This window comes from Hemicordylus capensis, chromosome 1, assembly GCF_027244095.1.
Source record: "Hemicordylus capensis ecotype Gifberg chromosome 1, rHemCap1.1.pri, whole genome shotgun sequence".
NCBI lineage: Eukaryota > Metazoa > Chordata > Lepidosauria > Squamata > Cordylidae > Hemicordylus > Hemicordylus capensis.
Genome location: NC_069657.1, coordinates 382,383,598 through 382,410,696, shown reverse-complemented (window position 1 = coordinate 382,410,696; position 27,099 = coordinate 382,383,598). Strand labels below are relative to the sequence as shown.

At 43.5% G+C, this 27,099-nt stretch overlaps 1 protein-coding gene across 2 annotated transcripts in view; it reads right to left on the bottom strand.

The window, feature by feature from the left end:
- Positions 1-27,099, bottom strand: part of ACTN2 (actinin alpha 2) — an 86,399-nt gene that overhangs the window by 7,800 nt on the left and 51,500 nt on the right. For both annotated transcript variants that reach the window (XM_053300116.1, XM_053300120.1), the window contains 6 exons: positions 26,125-26,233; positions 23,474-23,614; positions 21,307-21,489; positions 16,186-16,320; positions 14,669-14,848; positions 10,353-10,499 (listed from right to left, as the gene is read on the bottom strand). In XM_053300116.1, coding sequence (XP_053156091.1) covers positions 10,353-10,499; positions 14,669-14,848; positions 16,186-16,320; positions 21,307-21,489; positions 23,474-23,614; positions 26,125-26,233 — 895 coding nt within the window. The remainder of the gene's footprint in view (positions 1-10,352; positions 10,500-14,668; positions 14,849-16,185; positions 16,321-21,306; positions 21,490-23,473; positions 23,615-26,124; positions 26,234-27,099) is intronic.

Genomic DNA, 27,099 nt, shown 5'->3' with positions numbered 1-27,099 from the left:
AACTGGATCACCTTGATCCACATACTTGTTGAAACTCTCAAAGAACTCCCACAGGCTTTCTTCCTCTTCCTCATCACAAATTCACACTCTGTTCAGTGATTCTGGACTGCAATGGCCCTACAACCAGGGAAAGGCATTGTATATTACTTGCATATAATTCACATCACATTAGCTGAGCAGGGTTCTCCAAGAAGAACCAGCTCTTTTCCTGTTTGCCTGCAAAGCAGTGATAGGTTCTCAGAAAGTAAGAGCTGGTCAGCAGATGATCTTGTACAATCCATGTGAGGATCCTGCTTGGTGTCTGAACAGAGCATGAATTCGCACTGGGAAGGAAGATGGAAGCCTGTGGGTGTGGGTGTGGAGGGTAAGTAAAGTTTTTGGCCAATCTAGTATTTGTCTTCTGCTGCATCATTGCGGCTCACTGAGTACAGGAAAAGGTTGTGTCCTGTCCAAGAGCTTGAGGATTCCCTTGACCACCTGTATATCAGTGAGTGACTTAAGAAGGTGAGCAGAGTAGAATTACACCCCAAGATATTTATTTTGGGAGAGAGTTAGCCAATTGGTTTTGCTTTGTTCTCAAAGGCTAATTGCTCATTATGGATTGGTTGGGTGAATGCAACCACCTGCTCTGTGTGCAGAATCTTCCTTTCGGGAAGGGGAGTTAGAAGTGGAACATATGCTCTTTTCAAGCCTGATGGTTCTGAGATCCTAATACATGTTTATCGCCTTTCTGCAGATAATGACTGTCTGAACATAATAGTTCAGTTATACTGAAATGAAGGAGGTTTGGGCAAGAAAAGCATTGTGCGGTTTCACTGAGTTAATGTTCTGTATCTGGGTTTATCCAGATAATCAGTGGATGCATGGATGCCACAATTGAATGTTACCCATTGCATAATACTTCTAGGTAGCAAATCAATCAATAGAATAATATTTGGTTCATGTGTAATGGACTGAAGGAATAAACAGCATGCTGCAGGGATAGTGACATTTTTCTCTCACAGTTGTTGTTGTTTTTAAATTCAGTTAAGATGTGTAGTCTAGCTCTAGAGAAGGTCTGCACAAGCTTTGAAAACTGAAAGGAAAAGGAAACAAACTTCCAAAACTTGGCAGAGCATTTTTATCTGGAGAAGACTTGCTGTACTAGAGGTGTAAGGAAATTAAGTAGGGTTGTGCACAAGCGGTTTGACACCTCCTCTGGGAAGTGCCAAAGAGGCTTGGGTGTCAGCGTTTGAACTGGCTTGGTGGGGAGTGGTTCCCTTAAAAAGCAGGTAAAGAGCTTCTTACCTGTTCATCCCTGCCCCGCTGCTGTTCCAGCAGTGGCTGCTCTCCACAATGTCACACATGGCTGAAGTGCTATTCCCTGCAGCCTTCGTATGGCATCGGCACACACATGTCCAGTGCGTATATGTGCCGGCCATGTGCGTGCTGCCATGTGGAGGCTGCAGAAAACACCGTTGCAGCCCCGCACGACATTCTGGAGACCAAGCGCCACCATGGAACAGCGGCGAGGCGGGGACAAGGAGGTAAGGTGCTCCTTACTTGCTTTTTAAGACCATGCCCAGCCCTGCTGTGTGCACATCCCTAAAATTAAGGTGCCCTAGCTCATACATTAATGTATTTTTTGGATTAGTAGCTATGCTAGAGGCCAGATGAGCAAGCCCTGGCCCCAGTTACCTCTCTATATTCTAAACATTGAATATCTAGCTTTTTAAATGAACAAAAAATCACATTACATGGGCAGGCATGTTGGTGGGGGGTAGTTCTGACATGCTTTACTTCCTGTCACAGGCAATATATCTCATAGGTTCTGATGGCAGAGGCGTAACTATAGGGGGGGCAGGGGGGGCACGTGCCCCGGGCGCCATCTTTTCGGGTCACATGGGGGGCGCTGCCATGACCAAATTTTTTTTAAAAAATTTTAATACAAATTTCTCCTGCTCAGTGCAGCAGCACTGCAGCAGTCAAGGGAGCGTGTCGGCACCCCCTCCCCCACGAGTGGTCCCTTCTGCGCCGCTCGCGCCCCCCCCCCCCATTGCTTTGCTGGCGGCCAGTCAGTGGCCTGGCTTGGCCGCGGTGGGCACCGCGGCGGGCGCCTTTCATGCTGCTCACTGTGCCTGCCCGCCCGCCCCCCCCATTGCTTTGCTTGCGGACAGTCAGTGGCCTGGCTTGGTGGCGGGAGCCGCGGCGGGCGCCTTTCATGCTGCTCACTGCACCTGCCCTTGGCTGAGGCTCGCTCGCTCCGTCGCTCGCTTAGTCTGGAACAGCCAGAAAGAGGCCCTCTAGTGGCTTGCCAGCCAGAGGGTTTCTAGTCAGTGACGCACGCACGCGCGACTCAGCCAGCGTGCCGAGTCGCGCTGCGCATGTGTGCGGTGCGTCCATCCTCCTCTGTTCGCCTGCACGTGGTGGCACGGTCGCTGTCGTGGAGGAAAGCGTCGTTGCTGGGGCTGGGGCTGCACTGCAGCAGGCGCAGGCAGGACGACGAGGACACACATGGACACCCGGCATGGAAGAAAGGATTTGGTGGCGGGCGGGTGGAAGCAGCAGACCAAGTGTCAGGGTGAGAATGAGTTGCAAAAACTACAGAAGCCACATGTGGGGGAAAAACATATTAAAGAATCAGGCTTTTATTTAGCTGCCCAACTATGGTCTCAGGTGCCTAACAGGTGTTAATGTTTGCATTATACGCTCCTCTCTCCGCCCCAAAAGAAAGAAAAACAATCATAAAGATTCTTTGGCACTCAATCTTAAATGCATGCATGTATATGGAACTGAGAGTCAATTCCCACAGCCTGGGTAGTACAGCAGTGTGAGTTGACTCAAGCAGTGTAACACAGCTGCCTGGGCATTGTTACAAGGTGTTTCAAGAGAGTTTTACCATGAGTTCTGCTTGCTGGCATGCTCGTTTTTGCACTGTGAAAGCTTGCCTTGTGATCTCAGTTTACGCTGAAGTGCTCCTATAACAGCTCCATCTCAGAAAAACCTGCAGTGTTAGCTTTAACAAGTGCCTGTGGTATCCTGCTAAAGACACAAAGTTTGGCAAGAAAAATGGGGGAGGGGGTTATATGCCAGGACCTTTGGAGATTGTCTCTTGCTTGTGAGGAAAAACCTAAGTATAATGTGGTGTGTATCATCAATCATTGCATCATAATTCTGTTGTTTGAGATACAAGCCAACTCCACAGGGTTGGTGCTTGTGAGGAAAAACCTAAGTATAATGTAGTGTGTATCATCATTGCATCATAATTCTGTTGTTTGAGATACAGGCCAACTCCACAGGGTTGTTGCTTGTGAGGAAAAACCAAAGTATAATGTGGTGTGTATCATCATTGCATCATAATTCTGTTGTTTGAGATACAGGCCAACTTCACAGGGTTGTTGCTTGTGAGGAAAAACCTAAGTATGTAGTGCACCACTCTGGGCTACTTGGAGGGAGAGTTCACATTTTTGGTTATTTATCGCATTTTTGGTTATTTATCGCATTTTGAAATTTTTGGTAATTTTTGTAATTTAAAAAAAATTTAAATAAAAGTTTTCTGAAACATGTGTGTCAGTCAGATGTATGCTGGGGGGGGCGGGGGGGCGCGGCGGGGGGGCGCAATTTCAGTGCTTGCCCCGGGTGCCGTTTTCCCTAGTTACGCCTCTGTCTGATGGCGCATGTACAAGCCATATTCTACATGGCAATTGCAACAGTAATGACTGTTCTGTGTGGGGGAAGACCCGTATTTTGCCAGATTCAAAATATTGTGCCTGAAATAATCAGAAAGTGATATCCCCATATCAACAGTGTTGTTTTGAGGGAAGATTTCTGAATCATGCACAACAAATGACTAACAAACTGAAGTGGGACACACTGAAGTGTGTGTCCTCTCTCACATAAACACACACACACACACACACACACACACCTATTTAGTGTCATCTAATTACGCGGAATGTTGCCAGAGAAATCAGATTAAAGGCATTAGTAACTGGCTCTGTGCATAAGTACATATTTAAACCCTATTTTTCAGCCTCATTTTTAATTTTATGGATCTTTACTTATTGTTCTTCATTGAATTAAACTATTTCCTTTTATTTTATGCACAAGTAGCTCATCTATTCAAAAGCACTTTTAGAAACAACAGGCTTAATTAGATTTAAAGCAGTTTTGTTTTGCAGCTCTTTCTAAACCAGGGTGAGACAGCATATATTGAGGGGCATCTTTTCCAGGCATGATGTTCATATTGTAAGAACTAGAGAAGAATCTTCAAGAGATGCAAACCGATCAGCCAAAGACCACTTTATAGTCTGACAAATGTGTGCTATTTCTGCTTGATCAGGATGAGAAGTGGACCCTGGGCAGAAACTCAGAGTATTAATCCTCTGGCCAGGGCCTATTCGACTTTGTGTTTTGTTTAGCACCACTTAACATCCTCCTGGCAAAAGAATACACATGTAGCAGTGGGAATTCTATTAGGGAGCTGCCACACTATATGTTAAACTTGTTATCAATGCTGACATGCTTGTTTTGCTTCAGTGCAAAATAGCCTCAAATAGCCTCTGGTAGCACTGATCCAGATTGGGATCCTAGTGTGGAAGAGAGGGGAATCTTTAACCTTTTACCCTCACCATGGTCCTGAATTATAGCTGCCATTTAATGAGCACACAAGCCCTAATAAAGGGCTTCACATAATGTGTTGTTTGACTCAGAGATTATGGATAATTAAGTGCTGGGGGGGCGGGTCTTGTGGGAGTGAGAGTGGAGCTGGTGGAAGGTCTTTAGCTGTTTAAACCGCTAAATATGTAGGTGAATTTTGGAATGTGTAGGTGAATTCTGAGAGACACAATATGGGGAAAGTACATTAATATAAAGGAGACATTTCAGCCAACAGGACATGTTGAAGACAGAAATAACATTTATTCTCAGAGCATTCTACTATAAAGCCTAGTGACCTCAACAATATACCTGGTTTGGAGCTGGTTAGTAAAATTGTTTCCCATCATTCAATATAGGAACATAGGAAGCTGCCATATATTGAGTCAGCCCATTGGTCTATCTAGCTCAGTATTGTCTACACAGACTGGCAGTGGCTTCTCCAAGGTTGCAGGCAGGAATCTCTCTCAACCCTATCTTGGAGATGATGCCAGGGAGGGAACTTGGAACCTTCTGCTCTTCCCAGAGTGGCTCCATCCCCTGAGGGGAATATCTTACAGTGCTCACACTTCTAGTCTCCCATTCATATGCAGCCAGGGCAGACCCTGCTTAGCTAAGGGGACAAGTCATGCTTGCTACCTCAAAACCAGCTCTCCTCTACAGGAACATCTAAACAATTATTTCTGTTCTTTAATTGCTCAGTCTGCTCTAATAGAGAGAAAGTGGTTTATGTCACCATAGAGTACTATTAGTACTTTACATTTTATTTTCAAACTAGTAAAACACCACAGTGTTATCCTCTTCTGTCAAACATATCTGTCTCCCAACTTTCTTTATATAAATTTTGTACATCAAGCTACTATTCTTTCCTATCATTTTATTTGTGAAAACTAATGATGCCTTCAATAATCCATATACCATATACAAATTCTGGGCAGACAACCACAGTGAAAGGAGGGCTTGGGGCCCTAGTCCTAATTAAATGGGCCACGATCCAAATAATACTGCCTACGACTCTCTGATTGGTCTGTCAAGACCCTGCCTCGTCACCTCCCATCCTATGACCATTCTTCCCTGGATCTTTCTCTCAGATTTCCAGTGAAAGCCACCTCCTCAACTCAGCTGCCATTTTCCTTTATGATACTCTGGGTCAATGTGGCTTGGGGCTTTTTTGTGGTCATCCTGCAGCTTGAGTTCATAGCCTCATTTAAGTTACTTCCTGCTGCATTTAGATCTTTGATGCTATTGCTGCAGCCTCAGCAGATTCACTTTGTATACATCTTGCCAATATATAGATAAAACTGCATAAACATTTTACTCTTTGCTTCCTGCAAAGCAGGTTCACAGCCTAAATAGCAAAAAAATTGTGTTTGTTTTTTCATTCATCCACATCCTAACACATATTGAGATATGAAAGGGAATATTAACAATTGATTTTAAATTCTATTATGATATATTCTAAGGGAAAGTTATTTATATTCTATCTTATAAACAGTTTTTATAAAATATGTGACAGCAGCCTTAAAGGGGAGAATATAAAGCAGGTCATCAAGTAAAAGCTTTATATTATAATACGTATAAGTTATTACAGTCATTTTAATGGCTTGTACCGTACTTATATATAAACAATATGGAAAAATTGTAATCCTTAAATAGGCTTTTAATTCATCAGCATAATCAATACTGTGATTTAAGTGATTATTGAATCATTTGGATGAAGAGCCTCATCTCTCCTGGCTTAATGCAGGCTGCTAATCAATTGGGTGTTTGTTCTCCTACTGATCAGCTGGGAAGAGAGGTGTGAAAGACCAAGCCTTTGTCACAGAAATAAGAATGAGTGGGGGAAAGAAAGAAGACCATAATAAGAGGATAAGGAAAAGGAACACTGGAAGGAAGGAAGGTACTGGGCGGCCACCTAATGGCGCAGCAGGGAAATTACTTGACTAACAAGCCAGAGGTTGCCGGTTTGAATCCCCGCTGGTATGTTTCCCAGACTATGAGAAACACCTATATCAGGCAGCAGCAGTATAGGAAGATGTTGAAAGGCATCATCTCATACTACACGGGAGATGGCAATGGCAAACCCCTCCTGTATTCTACCAAAGACAAACCACAGGGCTCTGTGGTCACCAGAAGTTGACACCAACTCAATGACACACTTTACCTTACCTCTGAAACCATGAGCTAACTGAGCAAAAGAGGCACCTTTTAAAATGGTGATTCTCTTATACCTAGCAGGGGAAGAGCAACCATCCCTATCCAGCTCCAGCACAACATCCCTCCAGTAGTAGTTGCTGGTGTCTACCTTATGTCGCTCCTTTTCAACTGTGAACTGTCTGCCTTATGTTTCTTTTTAGATTGTGAGCCCTTTTGGGACAGGGAACCATCTTATTTATGTGTTTGTTTTTCTGTGTAAACCACTTGGAGAACTTTTGTTGAAAAGCACTATATAAATATTTGTAGTTATAGTCATAAAAATATTTTGCATTCATACAGACACTGACATGAGGAAGAGAAAGGAATGGGTGTTGCCCAGGAATAACATTTGGAATTGCCCTGGGGCATTTGTGAGTTAGAGAAAAGGCTGTTAATGCCATTTAGGGGCTGGGGGATAAAAGATCTGTTTCAAATCTGTTTCACAGGGAATAGGGTTGCCAACATTGTGTTGGCTGAAATCGGGACGCTGGTGGGGGCACCTAGGGGTGGGGCTTGTCTTGGCCCCAAGTGGCAGCCACTGCTGGACGTGCTTACCTGGTGGTTGTCACTCACCACCACTACCAGGGTGGGTGAGTGGCTGTTGCTGCGCGGCAGCAGAGCAGGATGGTGGTGAGAGCTCTCCCGCCTCCCAATTAAACTGTGTTAAGTCTGTCGGGGGCTTGGGGGCTGGGCGTGTGCACTGGCGACATGCAAAACTATAAAGAAGGCGGTGCCAGCAAAAGATTCCCTTACCCGACCCGCCTTCCTCCCAAATGAAGCCTATCCGGCCAACTTCAGGCCTCTGTGCACGCATAATAATTTGCACAATATTTGCATAGAATTTGCATAGGTTGATTGGTATAATATATGCATATTTTGAAGAAAAAAATAGAATTATTTGAGAAGAAATGCACCTCACCACTGTGGAGAAGCTGATGACCAGGAGAGCTGTGTATCTGCTCACTCTGCAGTCTTAGCTGCTAAGTTCTCAAGGCCCCTACTTCTTAACCTTAAATTCACCTCCTGATTAGGTTTGCCACCAGCCCTTCATCCAACAGCAAGTAGCAGGGTCATCACCACATGCCACCACACACCCCTTTCTCCACAGTCACCAGCCTTCTCTGGATCACAGACAGAATTCCACTGGGACAGAGCTCTCTGCCTCAACCAGCCCCTCCCACCCACTGAACAGCTGATGGATCCACACACCTTCTTGATCATTTATCACAAACCCACAGGTCTGGGACAGAGTATATTTGGAAGAAGAAAAGACTATGCAACCCACAAAGAATCCACATACCTTCTTGATTGTTCACAAACCAACTGGGACACAACACAACACAAGGAGTTATCCTTGTTCCACAGTTCAAACACATAGCTGGATCACAAACCAGCCTGAACATGCAGTGCATTTGTAAAGCAGGTGGGGTGGGGGAGAAAACAACAATACATGCTCCTTGCTTCACAGTTCTCACACAGACCTTCTAGATCACAAAGCAACTTGAGCATAGTGCATTTATAGTTTAAAAAAAATGTTTATTGGAATGATAAGAGTTCCACTTTTACTAGGTGTGAAGTATTCTATGGCTAGAGATGACAGTTTTACTACAGTGGGGGAAATTATTTAAAATCAATGGATTGGCCAATCCGCTTCACCACACAGAGTCCTCCCACTCTGTCCTATATCTGTGCCCAATATCAAAGTCTTAGATTGTGAGCCCTTTGGGGACAGGGAACCATTTTATTTATTTATATATATGTAAACCACTTTTTGAACTTCTGTTGAAAAGCAGTACATAAATAGTTGTCATATTCGTATTATGCTAGGTTGTTTCAAGAGTTCTAAAGGGTTGGGCAGGAAAGGGGGTTGCTTTACCCTATTTTATGAAAGCAAGGGGCAAATTCCCTTACATGGCAGTGGGATGATGGTTCGGGGAGGGGGGGGCTTCAGTTCAAGAAGTTTTTGTAATTTTCTGCCATGCGACAAGCCACTTATAGGACTTTTTTTGAAGTGTTTTTTTTTTAATTCAAAAAATTATTAAAAATCATTGAATTGGCCAGTCTGCTTCAAATTAATTATACAAAGCCCTCTCACCCTGCCTGATATCAGAGCCCCATGCCAAGCCATCCTAGAAATGTACAAAAGCAGGGGAAATATAACCCACACAACCCCATAGTGCCACACATACACCTTCAGGGCTTCATGGTGGATGGCTCTGAGTGAGGACAGACAGGTACACTGTTGGAGATGGAGTTCCAGTGCATCGACATTTTGCACCAACTATCCTAATGACCACTAGGGGCACTGGGAGTAGAGACAATGATTAAGGGTCTTCCTAACTGTTCTACCTGTCTCTACTCTATGATCCTTGATCTGACTCTACCGCACATCCTGTGCTGAGTCACAATCCTTCCTTTCCTCTTAGAGAACAGATGGAAACATCTGTCTCCCTCCTTACCTATTCGTTATGTAGTCCTTTAGATTAGATTTAGGCTTTCTTATCCAAGTGTACGTAACCAATAAATAGTTAGTATTTAGTTCTACAAGGATCTCCATGTGTTTTCTCTAAAGAGCTGCAATAACTAAACCATCCTCTGCAACCTACTCTGTAACTGGAGTGTGTGCTCTCTTCCTTAGTGCTCTGCTGATTTACCTACTGGGGGTAAAAATTAAGAACCTCCAACACACACAGCACACAGAAGGCAAGAGCAGGAGCAGCATGGCAGCAGAGTGCATAAGAAGAGCCTCTTTTAGGCTCTCACAGCAGCAGCCTGCCAGTGCCAGGAGAAGAGGCATTGCAGCAGAGCTTGCACTGCATGGAGGAGTCCCCCAGCACTGGTAGGCTCTGGTCAGTGCCGCTGCTGGGCCCTCCAGGAAAGCAGGGTGTGGCCGCTGGCGGTGGCAACAAATTGCTGCTCTTTTCCTTCCTGCTTGCCTCACATGGGAACACTTTTGATTGGCAGGCATGGCAAGCAGGAAGGAAGGCTGCTGGAGGCAGCATGTACCACACCCCCACCTCTGAACAGCTAATGGTTGTGGGGGTCTCCCTGTGCAGCATGGAGCCCTCTAATTGGCCACTGCCATTGCCGCCATGGTAAGGAGCATTTTGAAATTAATGCAGCAGGTAGGAGGAGGCCGGAAAATGGTGGCATGGCCCAGCCTCCGGATACCCCCTCTAACATTAAAATAGTTTAAAATAGTCTGGAATCTGGGCCAAAAGCCACCAGATGGCAACCCTATCCTCAGTGATGCTAGTGGAAGGCATTGTTAAAATGTTGCCTCCTCCCCAGACAGTTCCTAAAAAGCTGCTGCTGAGCATCAGGGGATCCTTGGCATCAACACCGGGCTGTGGTGAGGCTGGCTTCAGAAAGAGAGGGGGGAGACTGGAAAGTGAACTGTCCCCAGAACTTTTCGCTTGTAGAACTGTATTAACAGAAGGTGATTCTGCCCAGTTGCTATCAGAAAAATACACAAATGATTTCTGGCACATCGGGTTAGGAAGGAAGGAAGATTACTGTACCCTGTCAAAATGATTAAATGACGCTCTAAAGTCATTCATTTGTTGCTGGGTGATTCCTTTGGCATCTCTTGTAAGGATCTGATTTTCAACTTCATTGATAGTTCGGGCAATGGTAGTCAGCAACAGCTCCCATCCCACACGGATATGCTGTAGCAGAAAACAGGGATGCTTTAAGGATAGCCTAAGAGAAACAAAGAACTGAAGACTGAAAGATTCATTGAAACTATTGTCTATTAGGCCTTGCAGCATATAAATACAAAAACTGCAACTATCTTCTTACAACTTCTGTTTGCCAACATTGTTCTTTCTCATCACAGTTACACAAGTCATTTTTATGAGCAGGCGTTATTAGCTAATAAAGCATTGTTGAAACCTTGTAAACTCTATTTACAAACTTATTGCAGGGTGAGGGCTAACCTGCAAGAGGACCTAGGGAGGCAATAGTGGACCCCCTGCAGGGGATATCTGGATTTAGCTGAGTGGACATGTTAGCATTGTTTGTCTAGCCAGAAGTGATGCAATTGCTAGGTGATCTAATGGAGAATAATGTGTATGGCACTAGCAGAGTAATCCACTAACCAAGACCAATCATCGGTGTTGTATAAAATGCTGGAGTTCTGACTTGGGCTAGGTGAGGAGCAAGAAATGGGAGAATTCAGTATCTCCACACATTTAAGTTGGGCAGGCAACACCAGAAAGTAAGCCACCCTTTGACCCTTATCACATTTAAAATACATGTTTATGCCTAGTCTCCAGTCCTATAAATTCCAAAGTATATGACCCATTTTACTCTAAAAAACAGCCTCTGTTAATTCGTGTACACTCTTAATGACTTTTCAAGAACTGTTGTTAGTCTAAAAAATAACTGGTAGGCTCCAGATCTAGGGAGAATAGTTTTATTTCTCATTAGCAGGGCTCAGAATGGGAGTAGAGAGTAGGGATGTGTACCCAAATCTAGTTGATTCGGGCAATTTGTAGACAGAACAGATCACCCCTGTGCTCAGTTGCCCAGATTCGGGTATAAAACAAATCACCCAGATTCGGACCTGAAAAAATTTGGGGATTCAGACCTCCATTTTGTGGCCACAGTGGGTTGGGTGGTAGTGCCCAACAGGTGGAAGCTAACACTCAGATTTCAAAGAAATTGGGCAAAGGGGTGATTTTTAACAATGTTTTGAAGTTCAAGCATCTTTAAGCTTTTCCCCTTAGAAAATAATGGGGATTTCAGCAGCCTTATAACTCCACGTGGGGAGCCCCAGGGTGGCCCAGAGTGGTTTGTGGTGGGTAGTAGTGCCCAATGGGTGCAAGGAAGCTACCACCCAGATTTCAAAGAAATTTGGCAAAGGGGTGATTTTTAAACAATTTTTTGAAGTTGGTATGTCTTTGTGGCAGATTCGAGGAAGAAAAGGGGTTCCAGGGGCAGAAGAGTGGGGCGGGTGGTAGTGCCCCAATGGGTGCCTGCTACCACCCAGATTTCAAAAAAAAAATTGGTGAAAGGGTTGATTTTTAAATTTTTTTTGAAGTTAGCGCATCTTTAAGCTTTTCCCCCATATGGAATAATGGGGATTTCTGCAGCCCCATAACTCCACTTGGGGGGCACTAGGGTGGCCCAGAGCAGGTTTTGGTGTATTGCACATAGGGTGCCTGCCCAACCACCCACAAAACCACAAGCCTGCGGGGTACTGGGTTTTGTTGTTTTCAATGAGGTGTTCTGAGAGTAGATTCTTTGGTGGGAAATGAAAGTGGATTCTAAGTTCATTCATCATTTTTCACCAAAGAAGATTATGAATGAAAGAAGATGTTCATTCATAATCTTTGGTGCAAAGTGGTGAATGAACTTAGAATCTACTATCACTGCTCATCTTTGTTCATTCATGGATCCCCATCAGCTTCATGGGGCAAGGCAGCATTTTGCACCTCACCTCAAGCACCACAATACTTTGGGACCAGCAAAAAAGTCCCTGTGGGCCGGATCCGGCCCCCAGGGCCTTATGTTGTGCAGGCCTGGGCTACACTCTAATGTGCAATGAAAACACCAAATTGTGTGTGAAGTGCTCCCAGATAGCTCACAGGAGTTTGGGGTAAATCTGGCTGATATGTAAATGCACACCCTCTGTTCCGGAGCAGATGCAAGCTAAAAGCCCTGTGTGGAAAAGCTCTGGGGGAAGAGCTCCTAAGCACATTTCACCAGTACACTAACATCCTGTAGCTTTTGGGAAACAATTCAAGATCACTGTTTTTGACAAATACAGCTCTACATGGCTTGGGCCTTGTATATCTAAAATGGCCTCCTCTGCAATCAATGGTGACATGCATGGCTATCACATATCTAAGCAACTTTCTCCTCTTGACCCATCATAATCTCTGTGTTTTTGTTAGATAGTAGTCTATCAATAGTGTCCTCCCATGTCCAAGATAAATGTTGAGGACAGACAGAGAAGCTGTCTGATTGCTCTCTCTCCCAGCTCTGCTACTGCCCTTCTCTGAGAGACAAGCATTTAATGACTAGAGAGTAAATTGGCTATTTTAGTTGTACATTGGTATTTTTCCTATAAAATATAATCTGCTATTATTCTGTTTCATAAATCCAGTTTTGTTGTTCTTGTTACTCGACCCACACCTTCAGGGATAGGAAGAGATATAAATCAAATAAATAAATGATTTTCTGGGCTGTTTTTCTATCATGAAATGCAAGAGTGGGTTCATGGCTCATTTAAAAAAATATCACCAATTTAAGGATGGAGGGGTGATTCACTCAATTGTAGTTCTTCCTCTGCAACTGCAGTTAAGATCAGGAACTGTCATGGCACACAATAACTTAATCTGATTAAACTGCGTGTAATGGGGGAAATCATTTATCACAGAAGAAAAAAATTTAATGGCTTTTGGCAGCAGAAGCATTTAAAAAGTCATGCTCCCTTTAGAACTGGCATGGCATTGTGGCTGAGCTTTGTGCCAGAATGGGCCAGGTTCCAATCTCTCCTCAGCCATTAGGTGGCCTCAGGCAATGCAATGTTCTCTGACCCTCAGGGCCAAACCAGACATGACCACCGCAGACCTATGTGTTTCAAATACTCTAATCATGTAGAAGAAAGAGGGTGGAGTCTGCTTTTGGCACCAAAAGGGTCACACAGAAGAGGAATGCAGAACCCCTCCCACTGTTGGTAGCTCATGCCGCTGCAGTCTGACCCCTAGGGACAGCTCTTCCATGAGGCAGAGGGAGGTGATTGTCTCAGGCACAGGTATGAGGAGGGCCACAGGGGGTGGCAAGCACTGCCCCCCATGGGTGCTAGTCCATGGGCCTTCCTGCCACCTGCTGCCACCACCCTTTCTCACCCCACTGAAGCATGCTGTTCATTTTCCCCTCTGTGCCCCACTGGAACACACCTCTTGTTTGCTCTCATTTCCCCCAACATGAGCTAGCAGCCCTTCTGCTGCCACTGCCTGGATGGTGGCATAGTCTGAGAACACTTCCATGCTGCTACCTCAGCAGCATGGCCTGAGAATGCTGAGCACCTGGCCAGAAATGCAGGGTGGTGGGGCATCATGGCCTTGGGCTGCTGGCGCTGTCCCACTACCACCCAAGAACCAAGTCTCTGAAACTGACCTCTAATACCAAAGTGTGTTCAGTGAGGAGCAAAGCACTTTGGGAGAGGGGCCAGGAAAGGGAAGCTGTGGACAGGTTCTGTGTTCACCTGTGTTCTTCCTTTGCTCTTAAATCAGACCTCCACCCCTTGCTTTCTATGTGACTGGGGCGGATCTGTGTTTCTATGTGACTGGGGCAGACAGTGGCAGAACACATGGACCTGTCACTGTCAGGTCAAATTTGGCCCACATCTGTAATGTGGGGATACAGTAATAATATTGGCCTGTCTTGCAGGACTGTTGTAATGATTACTGTAATAATAGATGTGATATCTTTCAACATTCTAATAAATTTCTTGTTTTTGTTTTTAACTAATGTTTTACTTTTGTTTTTATCTTGCTGTAATCCACCCAGAGACGTAAGTTTTGGGCAGTATAAAAATATGTTAAATAAAATAAAATAAAATAAAATAAAAAATAGTGCGATATAAATGCTAAGTATTATTATCTTGTAATCCACATGTTGCCGTTCTAGGAGCATATGAAAGCACACATGTTGTGTGTGTGTGTGTGTATTTAAATCAAATAACAAGACAGCTGCATAAGCTCAGTGTGGTTGCAAGCACCACCTTAAAAATAAAAAAGAACAGTAAGACTATGATTTTGAAATGGTCCATGTTATATATGGAACATGCGATAACTAAAGGGCCCAGAAAGGACTCGATAGCTACCTCCATTGTATAATTGGTATGCTTATTATCGAACACCAGGGCTTCTTGTATCAGTTGATGGTCTCCTTCCAGTTTGTCAATATTGATCTTGTAGTTGATGATATTGTGCTCATACTGCTTCAGCTGATTCATCTGGTCTTCTAATGGCCCTGATATTTCAACAGAGCTCCGGGCAATTTCCTGTCACAGAGAGAGAGAAAACTGTCAACTTGCAAAATATATTTCTTCATGTTTAAGATAACATGTTCATGTTTTTTTTCTTCATAATATATATTTCTTCACATTAAAGCAAGAAGCAGTAGTAATCAAACTCTATTCTGCATGCTCAAAGTGGAAGCAAAGATTTACATCGGTGTGTGTAGAATTTATAAGGGTCACAATAACATTATGTTGTGGAAAAGACCCTGCTTGGATATCTTACTGACTATGCTAACCTTCCAAGGGTGCTCCAAATGGCAAACATATCACTAAATCTGAAGAGAAGGAAGTTGTACCTCAAGGAAGTGTTTGGTGCGGTGGGTAGTTTTTCTACTACAATCACTGCTCATCCACCCTGATCATTACTTAGTCTTGTACCACTGGTGATCAGCATGGGGATCATGCACTGTTCAAGTGTGGCTCGTGTTGTTAGATGCACTGACTCAGCATATCGAACATTTGCAACACTGTTCATTTGTAAATAAAGTATGTTTCCAAATACCCTGAACTGGGCATACTTGACTCAGAAACCTATTCCAAAAGGCTGTGGAAAATAAATATCAACCTCTCTGCTTCTGTTTTTGTCCCTCATATATCTTTTTATTTGTCTCTTCCTCCCATTCCTTTCTCCCTGCCTTCCATCACGCAGCTCTGTGTGCTTGGAATAGTGTGTGTGTGTGAAAGTGAGAGAGAGCAAGAGCGCGCACAACACATACACACACAGAGACTTTGTAGTGGTTAGAGTGATGGATTAGGACCAGGGAGACCCGGGTTCAAATCCCCATTCAGCCATGATACTTGCTGGGTGACTCTGGGCCAGTCACTTCTCTCTCAGCCTAACCTACTTCACAGGGTTGTTGTGAGGAGAAACTTAAGTATGTAGTACACCGCTCTGGGCTCCTTGGAGGAAGAGCGGGATATAAGATGTAGATAATAAATAATAATTTACATTCTTCATTAGGAACACTGCTCTTAACTAAACCATCTCTCTTTATGCGTCTCTTGACTCCCACATATTTCTCCCCAGCATCTTTCTTCGTCTACAAAACATTTATCAATCCCTCCTCTGTCCCTGTCTTTGATACTGCAAACTCTTGGGCATAGACTGTTTCTGTTTTATTTAGTATATAGTATGCACTGGCACACTAAAAATAAGGTAAGTGGTAATAGTGTGAAATAAGTGTTTGCTAACATGGGAAAAGCAGTTGTGATGCCAAGAAAACTGTGAATGCTGCCTATATAGTTTATGTTTAACACACTACTTTGTGTAAAATTTTCTAAGAGAAAAGTGGAATGAATTATATTAAATAAATATTTACCTCCATCTTGCTTTGGATCCAGGGCCCAATGACATTGGCCTGAGCAGCATATTGGCGGCGCAGGCGTTCATTAGCATGTTGGCGGGCCAGCTCCTCCTGTAATGATTGATCCCTTACAGGCACAAGTTGTTTTACCTGCCAATATGCAAAATTATGTTAGGTGGTAGTTAAAATCAGATTATTTAAAAAGAAAATAATATGACATACATAATATATGCAATCTGAACCTAAGGTTGAACATAGGAACAAAGAAGCTGCCTTATACTGAGTCAGACCATTTGTCTATCTGGCTCAGTATTGGCTACACAGACTGGCAGTGGCTTCTCTCTCAGCCCTATCTGGAGATGCCAGGGAGCAAACTTGGAGCCTTCTGCATACAAGCTTGCAGATGCTCTTCCCAGAGCGGTCCCATCCCCTTAGGGGAATATCTTACAGTGCTCACATGTAATCTCCCATTCAAATGCAAACTAGGGCAGACCCTGCTTAGCAAAGGGAAGAATTCATGCCTGCTACCACAAGACCAGCTCTCCTTCCATTGACTTGACTTCGAACTGGGGACAGGAAACTACTAACACATGAACTGACCATACTGAAATAATTAATTTTTAAATGTTTATTCTAAGATGAGAAAATTCAGTTTAGTACAGATTAAATCAAGAATTACAGATATGGATTCCTACTAATTTATGTATTGGCACATTTTCAACTGAATTTTATTTGTTTACATATATTAATAACTTCCCAACATGTAATAAATGTATATGATTAATTCTTCAGTTGTCCAGAGTCAATATAAGCCTTAAAACCTTCCTGGCCTTAGACATTTTTGCACGTGAAGCAAGAAGTAATAAATAATATGTCCATCCCCCACTAATTTTTAAAAACTGTACAGAGAAGGAGGTTGGGGATGGAAAAATCAGCTCACCAGGGCAATAATCATGATCGCTCCTAAGCGTCTTTTCCGACCCGCTTCAAAAATGGCTCCTTGGTATAGGGAAGATCCGAGGGAGCTGAAGCGGGAAGGTAGACGAATGGAGCGCAAGTGGAGGAAGACTCGACTTGAATCGGACAGATTGCAACACAGAGCACATTTAAAGATCTATGCTCTGACTATACGTGCAGCAAAGAAGTGTTTCTTTTCTGTCCATATTGCTTCCGCAGGCTCTCGTCCAGCAGAGCTATTCAGGGTTGTGAGGGGGCTAGTAGGGCCCCCTGCTCCCCTGAATTAGAATTTGGAACCATCAGTTGCCCGCTGTGATGCTTTTAATGAGTTTTTTGTGGACAAAGTCTCTCATATTCGGGTTGATCTAGATCTAGATCTAGATTTAGACTCGACAGTTATTGCAGTGTCAGATGCAGAGGTATCCAGCAACTCCTCTTGTGTGGTTAGGCTGGATCAATTTCAGTTTGTGACTCCTGAGGATGTGGACAAGCTGCTCGGAACGGTGCGTCCTACCACCTGTCTGCTTGATCCTTGCCCAACGTGGCTTATACTATCTGGCAAGGGGGTTGTTGTGGAGAGCCTGGAGGCAATTATAAATACCTCTCTGAGGGAGAGCAGGATGCCTCCTTGTTTAAAGGAGGCAATTATTAGACCTATTCTTAAGAAGCCTGCCTTGGACCCCTCGGAGTTTAGTAGCTACAGGCCTGTCTCCAACCTCCCATGGTTGGGCAAGGTGATTGAGAGGGTGGTGGCCTCCCAGCTCCAGGCGGTCTTGGAGGAACCTGACTATCTAGACCCATTTCAAACTGGTTTTCGGATGGGCTATGGGTTGGAGACTGCCTTGGTCTGCCTGATGGATGATCTCCAATTGGGACTTGACAGAGGAAGTGTGACTCTGTTGGTCCTTTTGGATCTCTTGGCGGCTTTTGATACTATTGACCATAGTATCCTTTGGGAATGTCTGAGGGAGTTGGGGGTGGGAGGCACTGCTTTGCAGTGGTTCTGCTCCTACCTTTCTGGCAGATCCCAGATGGTGTCACTTGGAGACTGTTGCTCTTCAAATTCTGAGCTTTTTTATGGGGTCCCGCAGGACTCCATACTGTCTCCAATGCTTTTTAATATCTACATGAAACCGTTGGGAGAGATCATCCGGAGATTTGGTGCAGGGTGTTATCAGTATGCTGATGACACCCAAATCTATTTCTCCATGTCAACATCATCAGGAGAAGGCATATCCTCCCTGAATGCCTGCTTGGAAGCAGTAATGGGCTAGATGAAGGATAATAAACTGAGACTGAATCCAGACAAGCAGAGGTACTTATTGTGTGGGGTCATCACTCGGGAAGCAATATTGATCTACCTGTTCTAGATGGGGTCACACTTCCTCAGAAGGAACAGGTACACAGTTTGGGAGTGCTTCTGGATCCACACCTTTCCCTGGTTCCCCAGGTTGAGGCAGTGGCCAGAAGCGCTTCCTATCAGCTTCAGTTGATACGCTAGCTGCGTCCGTTTCTTAAGATTCATGATCTCAAAACAGTAGTACACTTGTTGGTAACCTCCAGAATTTATTACTGCAATGCACTCTATGTGGGGCTGCCTTTGTATGTAGTCCGGAAACTGCAATTAGTACAAAATGCAGCAGCCAGGTTGGTCTCTGGGTCATCTCGAAGAGACCATATTACTCCAATATTACAGGAGTTGCACTGGCTGCCAATAAGTTTCCGGGCAAAATATAAAGTGCTGGTTATAACCTATAAAGCCCTAAACAGCTTAGGCCCATGGTACTTAAGAGAACGTCTTCTTCTGCATGATCCCCATCATCTACTGCATACATCAGGTGAGGCTCGTCTGTGGCTACCTTCGTGTCGTTTGGTGGCCACCCAGGGATGGGCCTTCTCTGTTGGCGTCTCAAGACTTTGGAATGCACTTCCCATGGGAATAAGAGTCTCCCCATCTCTAGCAGCTTTTAAAAAGTGTCTAAAGACTTATCTTTTTACCCAGGCCTTTTAGCTTTTTAACTTTGCAACTTTTTAAATTTTCGATTATTTATTGATTTGTTTTAAGCTGTTTTTAATATTTAATTGATTTTAATGTTTTGTTTTTATTTGTTGTGAACTGCCTTGAGACCTTGGGTTAGGGCGGTATAAAAATGCACTAAATAATATAAAATAAATAAATAAATAAAAAGTTGTATTTTCTGCAATCTGCTCAGAAAGGGCCAGTTCAGACAATAGTCCTGGGGACAAGTTGCTTAGTTGGCAGTGGACTGTTTGCCCCTAGATGTGACTACATGCCCCACAAATTGGAAACGGGATTAGCTTCACACTCTCTATGAGGGATGCCCAGCTAAGCAGACTCCCAGGACTAGCTACTGCAAGTGTCTGACATCTAAGATCATTTCAGCCTTGGAATGAAATCTAAACTCCCCTCTTCCTCTCACAAAGAGAAACAATACCTGGCCATCAGGCCAGGGAGAAAAGACAGATAAGGCAAGTGCAACTGCAGCCTCCATTACAATAGGCATGAGTCAGTGATGTAACTTTGAAGAGGTGCCCATCAAAACTTTTCATAGAATTATTAGCAAGCCCTTTCCAGCACAGGATATTCTTTAAACTCACCTGCATACTCCAATTGTCCTCACAATCAGCCTTGAATGCCATAGGTGATTCACACACATTCCTACCCAGGAAGGACTAAGACACAATGCATTCCAAAAAAAAGCTTGTCTGGGCTCCCCTGTTCAGCAGAGCAGGACAAAAGACAAGTGCCCTCGAGGCACGTTTTGGGATATAAGTATCCCTAATTCCATGACTCAGTATTACACCTGGGACTCCCACTGTGAAACATCTCAGTGTTGCCTTGTGCCTCTCATTCTGGACCCCAGCAAACTGAAACAAGAAGCTCCACTTTGGTGTTCCCCTTTTCAGGACAGTTGATATAGCCTCTTGCCTGGCCTCTTCAGGGCTGAGCCTATCCCTTTCTCTTATTTCTGAAATCTTGCCCCTCTATCTTAAAGTACCTCTCTAGCCTACCTGGGAATTTAGATATAATTTGGAACTTTAAACTAAATGTGCCTTACAATCGTCTATTTTTAAACATATTTGCATTGCTTCTGTTTTATCTTGTCATTATTTTTGCTTTAAATAAACTCCTTTTTTATTTAATTAAAACCACTCTCTCAAGCCAATTTTCTTGAGTTCATTCGCTTGCACAAATTAAGGCTGATCGGAACTGTCTCCTCTTTTGAATTAAATTCCCCACTTTCACCTGAGCTAGGGGGTGCAGGCCAATCACCCTTGAGGCAGTTTCATTAATATCCCCCAAATGCTTTCCATCAAGGGTGTCTCTCAACTGCTGCCACAGTAGGGTTGCTCATGAGACAGTGGCCTGTTATTGAGGGTGATTCAATATGTTAAATAATTTGAATAAATGACCACTGCTTAATCAAGTCCAAAAGACTTACTTTCAGGTTTTCCTTCAGTTATTTTTAAAAAACCAGCCCAGAACTGGATGTGTTTTGTTTATTCCTGCTAGCATATCCATTTTGCTTGTGATTACCATGTGGAATGCAGTTTCAGGCATATATTGGCTAATAACTGTGAAGTCTTCAGTGATTCAAGTATAACTCCTTTTGCTACCTCTGCTATTTTGTGAGTTCTCATGTACTTCTATCTGTAATGTCCTTGCTTGTTCTGAGAGCCCCTGGAGTGCTACCTTTTATTACTAGGTCTCTTTAAAAAAAAAAAAAGTTTTGAAAAGGAGCATGCCGTGGGTACCCCTATTACTATACTGCTTCATCTGAAATTGTCTTTTAAAGACAAAACAAAACCTAACTGCAAGCCAGCTATGGGTCACCCCACTCTCCATCCTACCCAAAGCCAACCCTGGACCACTCATCCAGCTCTGTTGGGTGTGAGAGTGTGAAAGTGGAAGAGTGAGTGAGTAGAAAACAAACAGCAGAATAGTTATTCCACCCACCGCATCCATTTTACTAACCCCAATCTAATACCAGTAGCACAATATTTCAGGATATCATGCTACTTGTGCTAAATGTACAGTTCATAGTGCTAGGACACAACCCATTATTTTTATTATCTGGAAAGTGCCTCCCACTCCCCCACCCCAATTCTCATTACCCATAAACCAACACATATTTCTGCCACTTGTGCTCATGGTACCTTATCCCATTTGGTACGGATCTCATCCAAAGTGACTGTACTGTAAGGATTAGTGGAACTTATTCTGAGGTTGTAACTCTGAATCACTTTTTCAACTTCATTATGGATGGATAGGATGGCTTGCCTTTCACCATCTGCTTCAGGTAAGGTGGCCTTAAACTGCTCATGAGCAGTGATTAAACTCTAAAATCAGAAACAGAGGGAGGGAAATGTGGGATATAGATTATTGTCTCTTCAGCTATAATGTGCTGAGCGTCATTTTATTTACGACCACCACAGTACCCATGCAAACATGTTCAAGGTCACATAGCAATTTGGCATAATCAGTACAGAGACAAGACCATTCCTAGGGCAATTGCTGACAAGAGAACAGACAAGAGTTCCAGGAGGTAAAGAATTAAACATTGAGGGGCTAACTACGCAGTATGCAGCATGTAAATGGGCCCGTATGCAAACCTGGTAAAAAGGAAAACAATTATGTAGGAATGTTGAAATGAGGGGTTTTTAAAAACATGTTTTGAATCCAACGAGGGGACGGAAGTGATTTGAGGATGACAAAAGGTTAAACATGCCCTCTTCCCCCTTGAACTTCTCCATTCAAAATCTCTCCGCCCACCCACTACTTTTCTTTTTTTTAAAACCCACCAGGGTCAGAACTTCATTATATACATTTGCACGTTACATATCATTAGCTCTTTAGAATACTGATACATGACATTTGCTCAAGCTGTTCTTACATTAATATCTTTTTACCACCCTTCACCATAGGGGCTTGATCTTAAGACACTTACAGTGGCAACAGAGGGTTAATTCAACAGTTGTCCACCTCTTACCATGTCACTTTGTAAAAAAATGATTTCAAGGTATAGTCATCCCTTGCCAACCACAAGGGTTCCATTCCAGCAAAACCTCGCCATTGGCAAATTTGTGGTTGGCGAGGCATTAAAGTCTATGGGAAACAGGGGGTGAGGGGAACCATGACTGCAAAAAGACCTAAAAATGAAGAAAAAATCCTGTAATATTGCCAAGAGTCATCCAAGGAGATTGAGCAGATCGAACCTTTGGAAGTTGTTTGAACCCCCCCCCCAAAAAAATCACTCAAAGGCATTTTAAATTGGCAAGGGACAGCAAGGTCAGCAAGGGTCACCAAGAGGAACGAGTAGATCAAACCTCTGAACGCCCCCCCCCCCAAATCACCGAACCCTCCCACCCATCACTAAAAAACCTCATCAACTGCGGATACTCGGGTTGCGATTGGTGAGACCTGCTACAATTTCCCATTCACATATACTAAAAAAAACCTCATCATCCGCAGTTAGTAAAACTGCACTTGGCAAGGGATGACTGTATAGAGTAGACAAATACTTCTCTTAGACCTTCCAAAATACCATAGCAAGAAGCAGAGTCTTGGCAATTAGGAACACAACTGCATTACACAACATAACCAGAGATCATTCAGCAAAATGCCAAGCAAGGTACGAAACTTCTGACATGCACCCCAAATCACTATTAGGGGCACAACACTCTCCCAGACTCTCAAAGGGCAGTCAGCCAAATCACAGAGACTGCTAGAGATTAGGTCTGTGCTGATCTCATAATCCATGCTGGAGCAGGTTCTGCCCACAAAATTATTCTGAGGCAGCAAGACACTTGTCTACTCTTTCAAACTTCAAAAAGGTCACCAAAGCATTCTTCAGCTGAGGAACAGAGCTACCTGATCCCAGAAATGAAGCATTCAGAAATCTGAGAACAGCCCCACCACTAAGCCATGATTAGCTCCTGAAGGGGATGGGATGGGCCTATGTAACAGAACAAATAGTGAAATGAATGGGATTTGAACTCAGGCCTCCCTCATACAAGTCAAGCACTCTAGTCACTATAATACACTGACTCTTGCACATGCATACACGTACACTCACTCACTCACTTTCACTCTCACTCTCACTCATACAAAGTCCTGAAAATTGTGTCCAAATGGGTGCATTGGATCCTTTGGAAGTTAGGAAATTTAATGAGTCTGGAGACATGAATGAAGACAAGCAGCACTTTAAGCATTTCAAAACTGGATTCATTAGGATAGTATAGTGTGGGTGTTTCTCTTCACAGTTAAAAGGAAACATCTTCATTTTCTTAGGCTCACAAAATGAAATCATGGTTTTGTTTTTACCTGGATCTCTTCTATACTGTGAACAATAAACATATCCTGTAAGTCCTCCATTGCACCTTCCAGCCAGTTGTTGAATGGAGCAGCTCTCTTGGCAAATTCCAGGTGAAGCTGGTCAATTGTTTCCAACAGTTTCTCCGTTCTCTGTTAAGTAAACATGCAAAACTGGAGTAAGTGAATCTCCTTCCTTACAAGTATATGCTCACTTTAGCTTAGAGATTGGTGAGTGGGCTCTGCAGTACTTTCAGAAGCACCACCAAATTCTATGGAACCACCCAATGTGTACATTTAAGCAAAAATGTTGACTTCCTTTTCTCCCTCAACAGTCCATCTGCCCTACCTTGCCCACTACTGTTTTATTCCCACTGGAATATTAGTAATCAGATATACTGCCAGTGGCCATGCTCAGATCTAATGGACAGTCTATATCTGTCTGTCTTAAACCATGGTCAGTCTGTGTCTGTCTGTCTCTTGCTTGATTTCTCTTTCTTTTCTAACCTTTCATCTGATGATAAAAGTAAAGACAAGTCGATTTTGACTCCTGGTGCCCACAGAGCCTTGTGGTTTTCTTTTGGTAGAATACAGGATTACCATTGCCTCCTCCCACACAGTATGAGATGATGCCTTTCAGCATCTTCCTATATCGCTGCTGCCTGATATAGTACCAGCGGGTATTCAAACTGGCAACCTTCTGCTTGTTAGTCAAGCATTTCCCCACTGCACTGCCAGGATGATAAATCAGCTTGTTCAGAAACTGTGATTACAGTAATCTAGTATTTGCTATGTTAGGACACTGTGACAAATCCTGATTTGTTTTAATCCAGGAACAGAAGCAACAGTCCTGGCCTATGACATTTTGTTGACTGAAGCAGAGCACCAAATTGTGTCCTTCCTCTCCCCTCCCGTTTCCTTTTTTTCTATTAAAATAATAACCCCACTTCCTTCTTTTAAATCTTTCCCCCTTCCTTCATTCTTTTCTCTTATGAAGGGAAGAAAAAAAAGCAGTGTGGTGAGCTACTTATTTTTTGCTCAGCAGGCCCTTGTCATGACCCCAGGCCCGGACTAGTGACTCTGACTCTGAAGAGGTGAGACGCCGCCCGACCAGCACCAGGCACAGTCCTAGGCTTTGACACCACACTAGAGCCTGAGAAAGCTCCAGGGATGGAACACCCCAAGACAGCACCCATAGAGCCCGAACCCTCTGGAGTGAGCTTCAGAACCTGAGCACACGGAAGAGCCTGCTCCTTCCCCACCTTCAATCCCCCTAGTAATCTGCACATCAGCACAAGGCAGAATCAACTGGAGAGGGAGGAGGAGTGCTGGACTCTAGGCCAGAGGGCTGTCCCTTTAAGACAGGGAGCTAGAACCCAGTGGTGATAAACTGAGCTCAAAGGTGTTTTAAGAGCTCAGCATACTTCTGCCTGTTGTCAGTTCAAAGTGTCTCACAGACCTGTCCGTGGTACTGTAACCTGACCAATCCTGCCTTGCCACCCTGTCTCATTACCTGTCAGACATCATGGGCTCTATGCCATGGGATGGGATAGCCACTATGGGAGGGGATGCTGGTGGGCTGCCCCAAAACTGGCTCATAATCTGCTGCCTGAAGCAGTCTACTCTACCCGGTTTCATGGTAGGGCTGGTCCTGAGAAGCAACATGTTTTCTCCCCTTGCATGCAAAGGGAAGGGAGGAAGCATATGGGCTTGAGGCCTGTGCTGGTAATACCAAAGTATGGTGTAATCCTGGTTTAGCATTACATCTTAACCCAGTCAATATCCCTTTCCCCAGGTATCTGACTACAGTTGGCATTAAAAAAAGGAGTGAAATTCAAAGTGGATTTCAGAGTTCCTCACAAGAAAAAACAAACAAACATCTGAGCATTTTCAAGGTAAGCCAGACTGGTTCCTATATGACAAGTGAAATTTCTCTGATTTCTACATATCCCTACTTTTGACATCACAGATGTCAGGAACAGAAAACCCTTCTAAGCTGTTTCTGTATGTTCACAATTCAGATTAATTTTTCTTGAACATTAAGGCTGAGGATAAACACGTTTCCAGTGAGATAGCGACAATGCTTTTTAGGACATTAAACATTTCTTATGGTTACAGGAAACTCCAATTATTAATAATACATACAGACCTTGCTGTCTGCATTCACTGATAGATCTAATGCTAGTGTTGCTTCCTATAATGCTTTTTTTTTAGCCATTGGTTATTCATTTTTAGTACACGTACAGTAATTGATTTTTTGATTGTATTTTAAAACATTTATTGTTAGTGGCTTTGTAGCTGAGAAAAAGGTGAAAAATACCTTAACATTTCTAGAACAAGCTCAAGCTTGGAATCCTATAAATGACTATTCCTGACATACACTGGCTTTCCAAAGGGTGGTGCTAGAAGCATCCCTTCAACTCCAGCTTCAGTCAGTTAAGGCTTCACAACTGGATTTGGCCGCAATGCAATGATAAGCTTTTTAAAAGCAAGTCCATCTTTTTGCAAACAAAGCAACAGCAATGCAGCAGACGGCGGGTATAGCAGAAAAAGTGTTCCGGTTTCTCACGACTAATTATCAAAGTCTAATCAATATATACCATAAACTATATAATTCCCACAAGAATATTAAAACATGAGTTGGTAATGGACATCAGTTTTACCTCCAAGGCTTCTCTCCTTTTCTGAGTGAGTGTTCCCAGCCTATCCCACTGATCACACATCTTCTGGCATCGATCATTGACACTTGCAGCATCATGGTAGTCCAGTTCACTACAGAAAAAAGGCCACATTGTAACCAGCCAAGTGATAGTACTCACTCTGAGAGAATAAACACACAAGACCTTTATTCTAGAGTCATTACTTTAGCTTGCAGTTACTAATGTGGGTTTTGCTTTTTACTCGCCCTGATTTTATGTTCAGAAGTGTTCTGTGGAAGAAGTAGCTATATTAAGTGATCTTGCATCCAAGGAGTCTTTCCCCCATGTTATTTTGGAAAGATACAGGTGCATGCTTAGCAGTAATGCCCACGTCTAAGCCAGAAAGGCAATGAACATACGAACTTCAGAGCCCTTCTTCACAATGTTATGGCACTGTCAACTTAATTTTTGATATAAGGCTTCTGTGCCCTTCCTAGCCATCAGAAAGGCAGAAATCTAGCAGATGAAACTTTCCCCTTTATTTCATCTCCAGGACATGAAAAACTCTGCCTAAACTTCTGCCTGTCAGGTAGCTGTTAAAGGCACAAAAACCCTGTCAGAAAAGCTGGAAGTACTAGCTTTATGCATGAATTTGTCCTCTAACAGATCCTTCCAGTATTTTAAGTTCCTGTATCAATGAAACAAGTGTGACTTCAAAGGGCACGTTCTTGTCTGTTAAAAAATCCTGGAAAGCTGCCTGTAGGCACCATAGTAGAGGATGCCTCTAGCCAAATACATCAACTTTATATAGAAAATTGTCATAATTCCTGCTACAGACATGCTGGCTACCAATAAAAGAGCTGCTTAGGCTTGCTCAAGGGACTCGCTCTAGCCTAGTGGAATGTTTGACACACATCTCCCCCCCCCCCGCTTGAACAGCTGACCCTGTGTCATATCAGAAACTACTTCTGAAAATCTCTTCATTTGCCAGGTGTTATG